The following is a 14,937-nucleotide window of genomic DNA, read 5'->3' on the forward strand; positions in this document are numbered from 1 at the left end:
GCCAATTGTTAAAAATCTGATGCTGACTTACCTATATCTTGAGGTTGAAGGAGACAGTGGCTGTATGGAGTGTATTCAAGCTGAACAGAGATCGTGAGGGCAGAATCTAAAAAACAGTAATAACTTGTATTTATCAGACTCTCAGCATGTGCCTAGCCCTTTGCTATGTGCTCTATGTACTTCATCTAATTCAGTCCTCACAGGAACCCTTTGAATGTGTACTATTGTTATCCCATTTTACAGATGAGGAGACTGTGGTCCCGGCAGGATAACAACCTTACCTGAGCTGACCGTGAATAAGTGGCAGAGCCAGGACTTGAACCCCGGGCAGTCTGGTGTCAGAGCCCAGGTGTTTAACCCTGACCAGAGTTGTCTTTGTGTCCTCTGTGACAGCCAGCATTGCCACTGGCCCATAGTTAAGGCTCAGTACCTACTTCAGAGGAAACCATGGGTAATTCTCCAGAAAAAAATATGCCATAATTTATACCTGATATTGAGGGATTGTTCCATTTCATTATTGCTTATATAGCTTCTTGCCTCCTGCCATCTTTGCCCAACTGATATTAAAAAGATTCTGTTACTCTCTGTAGTCTTGGGAGAGTGCTTTGGTAACTCCAAACCATATATAAGGCATCGATTTAATCAACTTAACATTGACTTCCTGGAAGGTTAGGAAGTTCTGGGTCCATATATTTGATGAGGAACCTTTTATTAGTCAAGTAGGTCACTTACTCCAGTCTGCCTTAATCGAGAGCCCAGTGTGTTAGAGTGAAGAAAAGTGACTACTTCACGGGCTTTTGCCTTCTACAAGGGCTGTTCAATTGGACTGAAACCTTTCAGGGAGCATTTTGCCATCTTGAGCGCATATCTGTGACTAGACTAAGAAAGCATCTCCAGATGACAAGACAGAAGGGACTGTGTCTCATCCATCTTTGCCACAACCCTTGTTTGCAGAGGGAGGAAGGTCAGCAAAGAGGGCACTTCAGGTACTCCACCCAGAGGTGTCCTCTCCTGTGATATCCTTAGCGCTTAGACTGCAGTAATTGAAACAAGGATTCCACAAGCATCTGGTATTCAGGCGGTTTTATACCCCGGTGGCTCAGAGTACCAACCTTAAATGAAGAGTTCCCCCGTCTCCAGGTTCTAAAGGTGGCCGTTGCTCCAGGGTGGCTGCTAAGCCTATGGTGGGTTTTCTGTTGTATTGAGGTGGCTGGGTCACATCAAGCTCGACAGTGGTTGCTTTTTCTTGGCAGGGCCCGCGCTTTCTCAGCGCAGTTTAGGTAACAGCAATCTTGTTAGAATTTTGTGGGATTCATTGCTTAAACCTTATAGTTTCTGAAATCTGTTGCAATTCAAAACATCCTGCCCCCTACGTGACCTGCTCCGTACGCCGCTCCCCCCGCTTTCTGCGTGTTCATACTGAGTGTGTGCCACACATTCGTCAGGAGCCTTTGTTCTTTTCCACCCAGTACAGAAATCCAAAGTGGGAAGTTTACCAGTGTTACTCTTTAATTTCGGAGTTTGTAATTGTACAGTCTCTGCAGTCACTGTTTTCTCTGTAAGGTTTTGCTTTCATATTTAGCGTAGTGGAGCGGCATGATTCTAGACGAGCTTGGGAAATGGAGCTTAGGCAGTTTTACCCTCCACAGAGTCCGTTTTGGCAAACCTCATTGTACATGGACATTGGGGAAAGGGCTGCTGTGGCCGCAGAATTAGGCCTGGGGAAGCAGGCACAAGTTAGCTACCTAAAATAGAAATGACCTCCTTACAGAGGTTCAAGGAGAAAAGATTCTGTCAGAGAGCTTAGCACACAGTAGCTGTTAGTGTACGTGCTGCTCAAATAAGACTTTCATTTAGAAAGGAGAGAAAGGTAATGGGGGAAGCAAATGTGGGCCCTGCATTGTATCATACAAATTCCACTGCAGGATCGTATTGTTGTTAAATAAATCCCTGGAGAGCCACTCCCCTGGCCCAGTAGAGAAATGGTCGTTTACCAAGCTGGTAATGAAGAAGCCCAGAAGACAGACTGAGGTGGAGGCAGATGGAGGGCAGACAGAGACATAAAACAGTCCCCGGGCCATTCAGAGAGCCGTAGTCTGCAGCTTCTAGGCTGCAGTACCGCTCATTCACGTGGCCGACACTGAACTGCAGCGTGGCGCGCCATCTGCCGGGTAATGGGACCCGTCCTTTGGCCCCTGCCACTGGTAAAGCTGCCAAGTGCTAAGCAGGAGGGAACATTGGATGGGGGAGACTCTAGAAGAAGGGAGGAAGGTTTTTCCAAAGAATTTTAAGTGGCAGTATTATATTGTATTTTAAATTATTATTTCCTGAAAGTTTAAAAATGCATTAAGAAACGCAGAGAATCGAGAGCTTTTAAAAAGCGAGTGGTTTTCCTCCAGCAGATATGCAGATGTGACCTGGTCTTTCTGGCCTCATCCGGAAAGCTGCTGCCGTCCCCGCCATGTGGCCCACTGTCAGCATTCCAGCAGATTGAGGCCTTGGCATCCTTATTGGAGCCCTGGTCGGGGCTTCCTGCCATCCTAAATGATTTCCCCTGTCTTTGTATCCCCACATGCTGGAGTTCTGCTGCCTTCTGTGTCTGGACTGGAAGTGACGGGGGGGGAAGCACGGCCTGACATCTGCTCTCAGATTATCCCAGGGTTGTTCCATCACTGTGCCAAGGAACCAGCATTCCCACCGTCACCAAACATACCTCCGGATATTCTGAAGTTCTTTTCAGTCAAAGCCAAGGCAAACTGTGATGGGTGAAGTGTCACGCATACAGCACGGCACACTCGGGAAAGAGAGTCTGTGGATTAAAAAAAATGTACCCCTGTGTTCTCTGTGCCTCCCAACAGTCCTCTTTCTTTTCCACTTGGCAGGAGATTCAGGCTACCTGGTATGAGAAACTGCATGAGTGGGAGGATGCTCTTGTGGCCTACGATAAGAAAATGGACACCAACAAGGATGACCCAGAGCTGATGCTGGGCCGCATGCGCTGCCTCGAGGCCTTGGGGGAATGGTAAGCTGTAGCGGGATGATGGCCAAGTTGCATTTGAAATGCTTCTCCCAACCAGAGTTCTCACCTAAGACTCTCATTTTTGTTTCACTTGGTGATTTTCCCAGGAATCATCTATCACTTTGGAGTGTTTCTCTCTCTGTTCTGTCTCAGTGCTAAATAGAAAGACGCTTTTTTTCTTTCCTTTTTTTTAACTTAAACTTTGTAATGGTCTGGGACAGGACAGGTGTGGGTGTGCTCCTGGGATCTACAGCTGTTTTCTCTCTGCCTCTTGACCTTGACTGACTGATGAAGACTTCATATTCTTACTCTGCAACCTTGATTTTTTTTCTTTTCTTTATTACCTCTTGCTAATGATTTTAGGAAGGAAGAACAGATGACTGCTTTCTTCAGGTGCTTCACCTTTATTGAATGCTTACTACGGGCTCAGCACTATGCCAGGCTCCAGAGATTAAAAAAAAATAAATAAATAAGGTCTCTTCCTTTGTGAGGCTGATGAGACAATCACGTTGCAGGCGGTTACTAGAGCCTGAGAGCCCAGGGACAATGAATGGTCTGAGCACACAGCTCTGAAAGACCGAAGTGGGGAACGGGGTGATCTTGCAGTTCTCCCTGGAGGAAGGCCTACGGTTGGGAGACAGGTGAAGGAGAATGGGGAGAGGGAAAGGGTGTGCCAGGGAGAAGTGACAGTAACGCTTGATTTAGAACACTTGCCTGCATCTTGGCCTAGGGAGTTGCTAGGGGATGTTAAAGGAAAAATGGTTCCTGTTCCGTTTTCCAGCATCAAGTGCAGTTTTTTAAAATAGCTAAAACAAAATGCCATCCTGCAGTCATGAACTAGGTTAACTACAGTTTTAAATAACAAACAGAAGGCTGTACTGCCTCCCCACGAGCAGATTATCTCAACTTCCTCTTGCATATGGGACTGAGTGCCCCATTCATTCATTCAGCCAGTCGTACTGAGCGCTTACTCATTGCTGGTGTCTGTGCTAGCCCCTGAGAACACAGCATGAACAAGAGGGACACAGCCCCTGCCTTCCCAGAGCTTACAGGACAGACGACCAGGCTGCTGTAGCACAGAGTGAATACAGTTTTAAAGGAGAGGAGAAGCCCAGGGGCTGTGGGATATCAGAAGGGGCCCTAATCCTAGCTTGGAAGGTTCTGGAAGGCTTCCAGGAAGAAGTGATAACTATCTGGGACCCAGACAGTGAGGAGGAGCGAGCACATTATTATGTTAGGGTTCTGAAAGTTCAGTAAGGCTGTGGGGTCGAGTGTGTTGCGGAAAAGAGGTAAGAGGTGAAGCAAGAGAGCTAGGCAGGGGCCAGATCAAGTGGGGCTTATGGTCCACGTTAAGAGTTTGAACTTTAACCAAAGGGCTGTTGATTGGCCATTCTCCAAACCCCACAGAATTTTTTTCTTTGCATTCTTTCATTCAGTGCCCTGAATTGCTCACCTCCTCTTCTCCTGTTTCTACTTTTTGAAATTCTCCCCATCTTTCAAGGTCCACCTGAACTGTTTCTCCCTCCTTGAAACCTTTCCTGCCCTTCCCGCCTTTCATAATTAGAGACAACCACTGTCCTTAGGTGGGTTAAGTAGGGTTGGCTTGGATGCGTTAGAAGTGACTTTATATGCGATTTTGTTTAATCTCCTTGTGTGACAGTTGGGAAACTGAGGCTCATAGAAGTTGACATAGCCTGCCCGAGGTCTCCCGAGAGCAGAGTCATCCAGGTCTCCTGACGTTGCACTACCCAGTGCCATCTACCTCTGAGCTCTTGAATTCGTTCCAGTTTTATTATTACCTATAAAGTATAAGTGGCTAGTGATGCTGACCAAGGGGTTTAAGAATGCAGTAGGCTAAAAGAGATTTTAAAAAGAGATGAAAGGGCTTCCCTGGTGGCGCAGTGGTTGAGAGGCCGCCTGCCGATGCAGGGGACACGGGTTTGTGCCCCGGTCCGGGAGGATCCCACATGCCACGGAGCCGCTGGGCCCGTGAGCCATGGCCGCTGAGCCTGCGCATCCAGAGCCTGTGCTCCGCAACGGGAGAGGCCACATCAGTGAGAGGCCCGCGTACCGCAAAAAAAAAAAAAGAGAGATGAAAGAAGTAGAATTCTTTTCCTGATCATATGCAGGTTTTTTGTATGGTTTATTCAGCCAGTTCTATTTAGAGTGCAACTTCTGGATTGCTTTTGCTTTGAGTATGTATCCTGAACGTGCCCGAGGCAGGTGTTCACCTGATCCAGGGTTACCAGTGAGTTAAGACCCGCTCCCCATGCTGAGCCTCTGGGAGCTGAGTACCAGAGACAGCCACCCCCTCCCCCAGCTCCCCAGCCACACCTGCAGCTACTTGAACCTAAGTAAACCTCCCTGCACTGTTCCTTTCATGGCCTCTGGGTCCTTGAGGACAGATTCCTCAGGAATGAGATCATAGACAGCCAAGTACTTAGGCGTTGCCAATTGAAGAACGCTCCTTACACTTTTTGCTGCTGCACTGGGTGGGAAAGTCAGGGTTCTGGGGGGCCTTTTACCCAGTCCTCCCTGGTGTCAGTGAGAGGTGCCAAAGAGCCTCCTAGTGGTTGCCCCACAGACAGTCTCATACTTCTCATTTCTTTGATTTTGCTCGTCCCCGTGCCTTTGAGAGTTAGGACTCAGTATATTCTGCATCCCTATTTGCAACAAATGTTGGTGGGAGAGGAACCCCGCCTCTGTGTGCACCGACCAGGTTCTGACAACAGTTCTGACAACTGTTGACACAGCCTCAGCTTGAAGTCGGTGCCTGTGTCCCCTGGCGGGGCTGCCTTTCAGGATGCTGATTCTGCACTGCTCCCTGCTTTGTCTCTGGAGTTAACAGTTTGTGGCGTTTCACACTGAACTCGCTCCCTGCCTCGAGATGAAGAGGAAAGCTAAATCCCAGACCTGTGACACAGAAATGGGGGGTCCTGACGAAACAGCAGAGGGAAGCTGAATTGCCTACGGCTACCAGCTGTACAAACTTGAGTTCTAGGGTTGGAAGGAGCATTCAGAGATCATGTCACTTTCCTTTACCTCCAGACAGCGAAAATGTGCTGCCCAGAGGAGCTGTTCTATGCTCTGAGCCAGTGGTTCTCTAACTGTGGCCCCTGAATTACAGCATCACTATCACCTAGAAACTTGTTAGAAATGTACTTTCTCAGGCCCCAGTTCAGACCTCCCGAATCAGAAACTCAAGGATGGGACCCAACAATCTATGTAAGGAGCCCTCCATGGGATTATGATGCACATAACAATCTGAGAACTGCTGCTCTAAGATAACCTCCAGCAGGACCCAGAGTGAAGGTTTCTCAGTTTAGACGGCAGGAAAACAACACTGAGCTTCATCCAGCTGCTGTCTCTGAGCTTCAGTAAGTGCACGGGGCAGGATGGCTGCCCACTTCCTCTTTTTTATCTTGGCTGCGTTTTGAGCTAGAATGCTTGCATCCCTGGCTCTCTTGACCTTGTGACAGAGAAACAGTGAAAGGTAATGACTGCCAGGCCATGATGCTGGATAATGGCCCCGAGCAGTTCTCCTAGATGTGGTCAGCAGTCAGCTTCTCGGTGAGCCCAGCCCAGATCCCTTCAACATCTTTATCTCCTCCCCGCTCCCTGTCCCCCATGTCACCTTATAGTGCAGTGTAGCTCATGTCCCACGAGGCTTCTGAGCTGGGCCACTTGGAACTTGTACCTTTTCTCTTGACTCCACTCCCAATACCAAGTTAAAACATCCTGCAGCATCTCTTTCAGAAAGCAGGAAAGATTAAGGAGTCTCCTAGCTGAGTCTTGAAGCTCACATGAAAGCAGGAGCTCATTTTGCCCAGTAGCAGAATTTTATTTCCTTTCCCTCAGAAGTGCAACATGGGAGGGCAGCAGTTTTAACAGCCAACAGGACATCTTTTCTTGAGGGCTTCTGCTCTCTCTGTGTATCAGAGTCTGCTGAACATCATACGTATCTCATTGTCTCCTAGTCACACCCACACTCACGGTACTTGTGCGCAATTCTGAGAGTAAGCAACATCTGGATTTCTGGTAGATGTGACCATTGTAGCACCTTCTTCCTCTGTGCAGATTGATTGCATTTGCGTTTCATTTCAAACTGCAAGCATTGGTATGATACTTTTTAAAAGCCAATTCTCCCTATAGCTTGGAACCCAAAAGAATGTCCAGATGTGTCTCTTCAGATGGCTTTCTCTGTAGGCCTTCCAAAGGGAAAGAGCCCAGAGTTCATTGGCATAGGAGAAAAGTTATTTAATATTTATGAAGGGGGCCAGATGTTCACATTTCACGTCACACCTAGTTAGACACGATCCCTATCTTAGATAAACTCGCTCTCAGACAAATTATGAGCCACCAGGCCATAGAAACAACAAATGACCAGTCACTTCTCAATTATATCACACAGTCAAAAGTACTTTTTCTTTAAAGGCTCCCGGTTCAAGGCAGGCCCCTATCATCCAGTTCCTCCGCAGCCTCCAGCTAACCTAAGGGGCTAGAGAGAAAGATGGAGGTGATATCTGTTAACCCGACTGTATAATTCCTTTTCTTCAGGGGGCAGCTCCACCAGCAGTGCTGTGAAAAGTGGACCCTGGTTAATGATGAGACCCAAGCCAAGATGGCCCGGATGGCTGCTGCAGCTGCATGGGGTTTAGGTAAGGCTCCCCTCCCAGGCACCCAGTCAAGGTGAGGACAGTGAGGCTGGGGGCTCGCATCTGAAAAGTGTGGCACTGTGGCTGCAAGCAGAGATGTCAGGGCTATAGAAGCATAAAACTGTTCACGTCCACTTCTCCCTCCTCCATCTGTCCTTTCTACCTCATGACTTTGACTAACTTTGTTAGATGTGTCTAATAATGGCTATTCACAGGGAGGCCTAGGAAAACAGTGATCAGGCATCAAAACTGAGATATTTAGTGAAGTTTGTTTGTCATCTGGCTCCATCATCATTAGCCTTTTTCCATATTTCTGCTGTGCATGGGGTCACCACCTCATGATCCAGTATGGTTGCTGGAGCTCCACCAACATGTCTCTATCCTACAGGAATAATGAGAGAAGTCAGCTGTCTATCTCCTTTTATTTCTTAACTTTTATTATAGAATTTTCCCAACAAATACAAAAGTGACTAGTAAAATGAACCCCTATATGCTGTTCACCTTCAACAGTTATAAACATTCTGGCAGTTTTGTTTTCTCTGTTCTCCTCCTTGCTGCCCAGCACTCAGCCACCTTCCTCCCATTCCCTGAGTGTTTTCAAGCAGCGATTTCCTAAAAACTTCCCGCAGACAAGTGTCGTTTTCTGACGTCAGACCCCAGCAGAGAGGATTCCCAGTGTCTGTTCCAGGGATGTTCTCAGTAAGAGGGGAAAGGGCCCATGGATGTCCCAGGTGGAAGCTGCACCTGTGGAGTCCAGAGGAAGGTTACATAACATGCACCTCCATTCTCACCCTCTGAGTCACAGAGCTTATATCCTTTCCTTTCTTGAGCTCTGAGCTGGATCCAGAACGTTTTTCAAAACCAAACTGCTTCCTGAGGAGTCATCATTTGTTATTTGCTTTTGCCCAGAGGCGTAGAGAATGGGTGCACCAGTGGTCTGGAGTGAAAGGCAGGAAAAGGCCTCGTAAAATCAGCAGCCCTGCAGTCTGCGGCTAATGAAGCTGGTATCTTTCCTGCAGATGGTTTTGGAAATCCTGGCATTTGATACATGCTCACCCCAGCAGGGGAAGTGACTGTGTCTTTCCAGATGCCACCATTTCCCCAGTCTGCCCTGATATGACACTACTGTGCTGTGCCCTAGCCCATCTTTCTGTTGTAACAGAGCCTCTTAAAATATTTATCTCCTCCCTCTGAGGCAAAGGTACTACCAGAGTGAGACAAGCAAACTGTTTGTCTCATCCTGTCCCCTGTCTGGATAATGGCCATATCAGTTGTTTAGGGGGAAGTGTAATGTCCAAGGTACCATTGAACTGTGAGATCCTCCGTTGGTTGGGAAGAAAGCTCTTCCATCTCACCTAGAGAAAGCTGGGCGAATTCTCCAGGTTAATGAGGTGCTGCGTGGCACCCTCCTGACCTGTGCTTATGTGGCTCCTTCCATCTTTCATGGAACTCCCTGGGGCAGCAGTGGAGGCCTGTGTTTGGAAGACAGATGTGGCCTTGTTAAACTGGCTCTCAGCCTCACAGAGTGTAGAGGCTCTGCAGGATTCGGCTACAGCAGGCTCAAGTGTGTCCTGTTTGAACCCCAAGCTAAATTCACGTAACAGTGACAAGGCCTATTTGAGCTGCTGCCTTTAGCTCAGCAAGCTGACCACCCTAATGCTTTTCTGTGTGTGCGTGTGCGTGCGTGTAGGTCAGTGGGACAGCATGGAGGAGTACACCTGCATGATCCCTCGGGATACCCACGACGGGGCGTTTTACAGAGCCGTGCTGGCGCTGCATCAGGACCTCTTCTCCTTGGCGCAGCAGGTACAGACCTCCATGTACCCAGACCACCTACAAAGGGAAGGTAATCGCATGCACCCTGTCCGCGCCTGGCATGTGGCGCCTGTGTAAACAGGCTGTTGTACTTCAGCTCTGGCGTTTGGCTCTGTGGCCTCGTTAGAATGGCTTCGGAGCGCAAGGCTCAGTAAGAAGATGACTCCCAGCATATCAGCCGGGGCCACTTTCTGCTCTGAGAGAGGGACATGTGTTCCAGAAGTTACCGTTTAGATTGCTTTTGGAGTTGGCTTCTTGGGTCATCGTTGCATCCTTTTTACCATGTTGCTTTAGCACTGCTTGTGGTAGAGAGAAACTGTTTTACCAAAGGAGAATTCAGAGAGCAGCATGCCCCCTTCTGCAGCAGAAGTCAGTCACAAGGTTCTTCTGGCTCTGCAGGCGTGTCACACACTGGTTGGTTACCTTTTAGGAAAGTTAGCACTTGATTTAGATATCCTGTGCTGTCTTGCAGAATAAAATAACGAGGTAATCACATCCAGCCTGTCAGGCACCGGACTGTCTTGGGTGAGGTGCTTGGGTAAACGACCTGAGCGCTACCGGATGGGGACATAGTCATATAAACCTTAAACATTCAAAAAGGAAAAGCTCCACATGCAGGGGTTTTAATTGATGAAACAGAGAAGACCCAAACTGCAGTCCTGTGGCATCCCCACCGCCCCAGGCTCTGATTTACACGATGAGAACTGAGACCTGGGTCATTCCGGTCACAGGCACAAAAGCTCCCATTTACATGGAGAGGATTGGCATTCTTCTGCCAATTTCAGAGGCACTCCCTCAGGAGGACAAGGCGCTTAAAAGCCAGAGACAACCAGCTGGGCCATTTGAGTGCTTGCACAGTCTGTTCTTCCCAGCATGCCCAGCATGGCGAAGGTGAAAGAAGGTAGATCCACAAGCTGTCCTCTTGAGATGCAAGAAAACAGTGATTCTGTTTCTAAGCACGAATTTTCCTTCCTTTGTTAAACAGGATCTAAGATGTTAAGCTTTTGGCTGCCATACATTTCTGTCTTTTCTGAGAAATCAGATAATGCTCTTCTCTAGGCTTTCAAATCTGGTAAAAGGTTTCTTCCCTCCTTCAGTGAACTTTTCTCTTTATCACTAGGATTTCAGTGAGACAGGTAACTTCTGCAGCTAGTTGGGAAGCCTGAAAATCACGGCCCTCCCTTCCCTCAGCTCCCAAGTCCACAGCTCAATTCCAGGGCTTCTCTTTTTCTCTTCCAGTGCATCGACAAAGCCCGGGACCTGCTGGACGCTGAGTTAACTGCGATGGCAGGAGAGAGCTACAGCCGGGCGTATGGGGTGAGTGTGGACCGTCTGCACGGTGCAGGGTTGGAAGCACATTTCAGTTCTTTTTGCAGAGTGGGCTCGTGAGGACACACAGGCTGCCGAGAGCATGCCTGTGGGACCAAAAAGAATGACTGAACTGAAGCCTGGCTTTCGAATTGTTCACGCTGTGTTAAGTTGGAATGCGATTTGCTTCCATCAGGCCATGGTTTCTTGCCACATGCTCTCCGAGCTGGAGGAGGTCATCCAGTACAAACTTGTCCCCGAGCGCCGGGAGATCATCCGCCAGATCTGGTGGGAGAGACTGCAGGTGAGCCTGGTAGAAAGCCCCGCTTAGCCTGCCCCGTCATCCCCTGCTCAACATAAGCTTCCTGCTTCCTCACAGAGGTTCCGTTTGCATTCAGAGCAGAACACCCACAGGCTTCTCACCTAATAGGCCTCTAGCTGCGAGAGAATGACCTCTTTTTCGGCCTCCTTTTACCCTTCTCTAGGAAGGAAAGAAAAAAATTTTTTTTCTTTCTTTTTTGGCTGCACTGCACAGCTTGTGGGATCTTAGTTCCCCAACCAGAGATTGAACCTGTGCCCCCTGCAGTGGAAGCGCAGAGTCCTAACCACTGGACCACCAGGGAATTCCCAAAAGAAAATATCTTTAATAAGTGACATAATGGCCAGCCAGTTGAGAATCTTGACCTCAAAATCAGTGGTTCTCAACTTTAGCCACACAATAGAATGACCTGGAGAGCTTTTTTTTGCCTTTTTCAAAAAATAAATTTATTTATTTTATTTATTTATTTTTGGCTGTGTTGGGTCTTCGTTGCTGCGCACGGGCTTTCTCTGTTTGCGGCGAGCGGGGGCTACTCTTCGTTGTGGTGCCCGGGGTTCTCATTGTGGTGGCTTCTCTTGTTGCAGAGCACGGGCTCTAGGTTCATGGGCTTCAGTAGTTATGGCTTGCGGGCTCTAGAGCACAGGCTCAGTAGTGGTGGCTCACGGGCTTAGTTGCTCCGCGGCACGTGGGATCTTCCCGGACCAGGGCTCGAACCCGTGTCCCCTGTATTGGCAGGCGGATTCTCAACCACTGCACCACCAGGGAAGCGCCCTGGAGAGCTTTTAAAAATCTGGATACCCAGACCACTTCCCAGACCAAATAAACAAAATTTCTGGGGATAGACCCAGGATCAGTATCTTTTCAGCCTTCCCAGATAATTCCAGGATGTGACTGACGCTGAGAACCACTGCTCTAAATCCACTTGCTGACTGCCTGCATCCAGCCCTTTAAGTGGGGTGGCCTGATGTGTTCATTTACTGACCCCTGCCATTTACAGTTCCTCAGGTCATAGTCATCCCATAATCTCTGTGCAGACTTTTTTCCACTGAAGTTTCCCCTCATCGAGAAACTTTTCCAAGTCTTCCATCAGTATTTTCGTTGTACATTCTGATCATTGTAGCTTGAGGAGCTGTCAATTCCAGATCTGGGAGTCAGGAGTCTTAAGTGTCCTTGGAAAGGACAGTTCTCCCATTCTTTGAGTAGGGAGGAGAAGTTTGTTGGCAAATCCTTCACTGCTCCAGAAGCCACTTGTCCCCCTGCTTGTCATAATCAACCTTCGTCGATTTTAAGCTGTTTCCTCTTGACCCAATCCACACTTAATTCCAAATTCTGTCCCCAGACAAGTTGAGGTTTGTGCTTCCAACTTTTCAGTAGGCTGTGGCAGAGCCTTTTGACTCCAAGTTGCATTCCTGTCCACGAAGTTCCAGGCACATTCCACTGGAAAGGAAAAGAGCGGGGCAAAGGATTGCCTATGAATACAGTCGTTTATGCTCTGAAATGAGCACATGCAGTTCTTTCACATGTTTTATTAGCAATTATGAAGTGCCCAGTGAATGTTTTGATGGAAAATTGTCCATTGAACCCCAGAAAGGAATTCCACAAAGCCAGAATTTCCCACTTGACTCGTACACACCCTGGTGTTTTTAAGTGCCTATAATGAGGTGAAGAGTTTCCAAATCAGAGATCTGATGAATCTTCTGCCATTCTAACAAGTGGGCAAAATAGAGACTTGGAAGGGGGGTAGATTAAATGAGTCTCAGAAGGGACCCGTGTTTGACTTTACTGTGTCCAAGATACCATCATCATCTTAGGCCTTCATGACTTTCCTACCTTAAGACAGGAAGATGCTTTTAGGTTTCCAGGGGCCAAGTGATTTCAGCATCTGGGAGAAACTAGCAGATGATGAGAAGTCACCAAAACAGTCACTCAGTGTACTTTTTTCTGTTTTTCTAACTTTGCAAATTACTGTCGTTACACATAACAGGACAGAAAATTATGGTCCAAGGCCTAAAAATACAGCGTTAACTTTGTGGTAGGAATTTGGCTCTTGTGGATGGCTTGCTGTCAGAACACTCAACCAACTGCCTAGGCTGGAAGAGTGCCGTTTTGCGATCAATTAAACTGAACTCCCCAGCCAGTGGCTCCCGCGGGGCAGTTTGAGAGGTCAACCTTACTTGCATTGGGTCTTTTCTTGCCTTGGGTTCTTTATGCAAGCTCAGATTGTGTCCTGTCATGTTTAAAAGCCTGCAACCATTGTCGCTAGACTTTTAGACTTACCTCCATGGAGGACAGCTTGTTGTTTGGTTTCATGGAACTCTCTGATGAAGTGATCTCAGAAACCCATCTCCCCTGGTGTTTGTCTCTGACTCTGACTTATTCTCAGGAAGGTGGAGGAGGAGAGGCTCGCTCTGTTCTCAACAGTCTTTTGATATAAAATTAGCTTAGCCCCTTTGATAATGATTAATTCACTTTGTTTCTTTTTAGTTTAAAAGAATTTATATGTGTGAATGAATGAGTCCCTTTCCCTTCTATGTGCAGTTTTTGATCTGAGACGAATAAAAATGTAGAGGAAAGACAAGGTCAAGATCTGAGTGCAAGTTTAGGCTCTGATAACTTCAGAAATATAAACACCACCAACTTTCAAACAACATCAATTGAAAATTTAATTATTTCAATTTTGTTTACACTTAATTAGTTTTTTAAATTTTGAATGATACATTTTAAATTTAATTTCTTTGTCAGTGATAGGCATCTTCAACCAGAGAGACTGAAGCAAAAAATTAAAGCTAAAAATACATTATTTACAATTCAGAAAAGAAATTTAAATAATTTAGTTCATTTAAGCCTCACCATGGCCCCATGAAGTTGGTACCATTTTTATCCCATTTTACAGATCAGTCACAGAGAGGTTAAGTAATTTGTCCAAAGTCACATAGGTAGTACAGTGGACGGGCCAGAATTCAGGTTCCAGAGTCCTTGTTGTACTGCTTCTCGAATTTTGAGAAGTTCCTAAGAGGTGTTTCACTCACAGTACCCTTCACTTGAGAAAGATGAGATTACGAAAATGAATCTCTTTTTTGTTTCAGGGTGGGTTTCACTGTTGCTTGTGAGGGGCTAAGTTATAGCAGAGCATGTGTCTAATCCTCGCTTCTGGACGTTCCAGGGCTGCCAGCGTATTGTGGAGGACTGGCAGAAAATCCTCATGGTGCGGTCGCTAGTGGTCAGCCCTCACGAGGACATGAGGACCTGGCTCAAGTATGCAAGCCTGTGTGGCAAGAGTGGCAGGCTGGTGAGTGTCCCCACCGTTGGGTAGGGTGGGAGTCTGAGGGGGTGCTCCTGGCCCAGTGCTGTGTATAACCCCAACCTCTTGTTTTGAAGGCTCTTGCTCATAAAACCTTAGTGCTGCTCCTGGGAGTTGATCCATCTCGGCAACTTGACCACCCTCTGCCAACAGTTCACCCCCAGGTGACCTACGCCTACATGAAAAATATGTGGAAGAGCGCTCGCAAGGTCTGTGCTGGAATCCTGCAGGAGACCACATTTCTCCAGAATGCTCGCCTAATCTGCTGCTCACTGCCTCCTCCAGGCCCGAAAGGAAACAGCGTCCAAACCACCATGCCAGGGAGTTCACTCCTGTCAGGAGGCTATTTGGCCTCATTTCAAAAAGTGAATCATATTCAAGGAGGTGCACATACACCATTGATCAAACCACCGAGTGCGATCACAGTTCTATTTACTAGCAGCTAGAATGTGCTAAAACATAGAAAAAATGTCTGGGTTGTGTTTTTCCCCCTAAGAGAAGTACCCAAAAAAGCATGTTT

The 14,937-nt window shown here is 47.4% G+C and overlaps 1 protein-coding gene across 4 annotated transcripts in view; it reads left to right on the forward strand.

Annotated features, from left to right (window-relative positions):
• Positions 1-14,937, forward strand: part of MTOR (mechanistic target of rapamycin kinase) — a 117,851-nt gene that overhangs the window by 76,539 nt on the left and 26,375 nt on the right. For all 4 annotated transcript variants that reach the window (XM_049712406.1, XM_049712413.1, XM_004272387.3 and 1 more), the window contains 7 exons: positions 2,883-3,022; positions 7,577-7,677; positions 9,365-9,480; positions 10,729-10,806; positions 10,994-11,101; positions 14,280-14,405; positions 14,495-14,626. In XM_049712406.1, the coding sequence (XP_049568363.1) occupies positions 2,883-3,022; positions 7,577-7,677; positions 9,365-9,480; positions 10,729-10,806; positions 10,994-11,101; positions 14,280-14,405; positions 14,495-14,626 (801 nt within the window). The remainder of the gene's footprint in view (positions 1-2,882; positions 3,023-7,576; positions 7,678-9,364; positions 9,481-10,728; positions 10,807-10,993; positions 11,102-14,279; positions 14,406-14,494; positions 14,627-14,937) is intronic.

This window comes from Orcinus orca, chromosome 1 (assembly GCF_937001465.1).
Source record: "Orcinus orca chromosome 1, mOrcOrc1.1, whole genome shotgun sequence".
Taxonomy (NCBI): Eukaryota; Metazoa; Chordata; class Mammalia; order Artiodactyla; family Delphinidae; genus Orcinus; species Orcinus orca.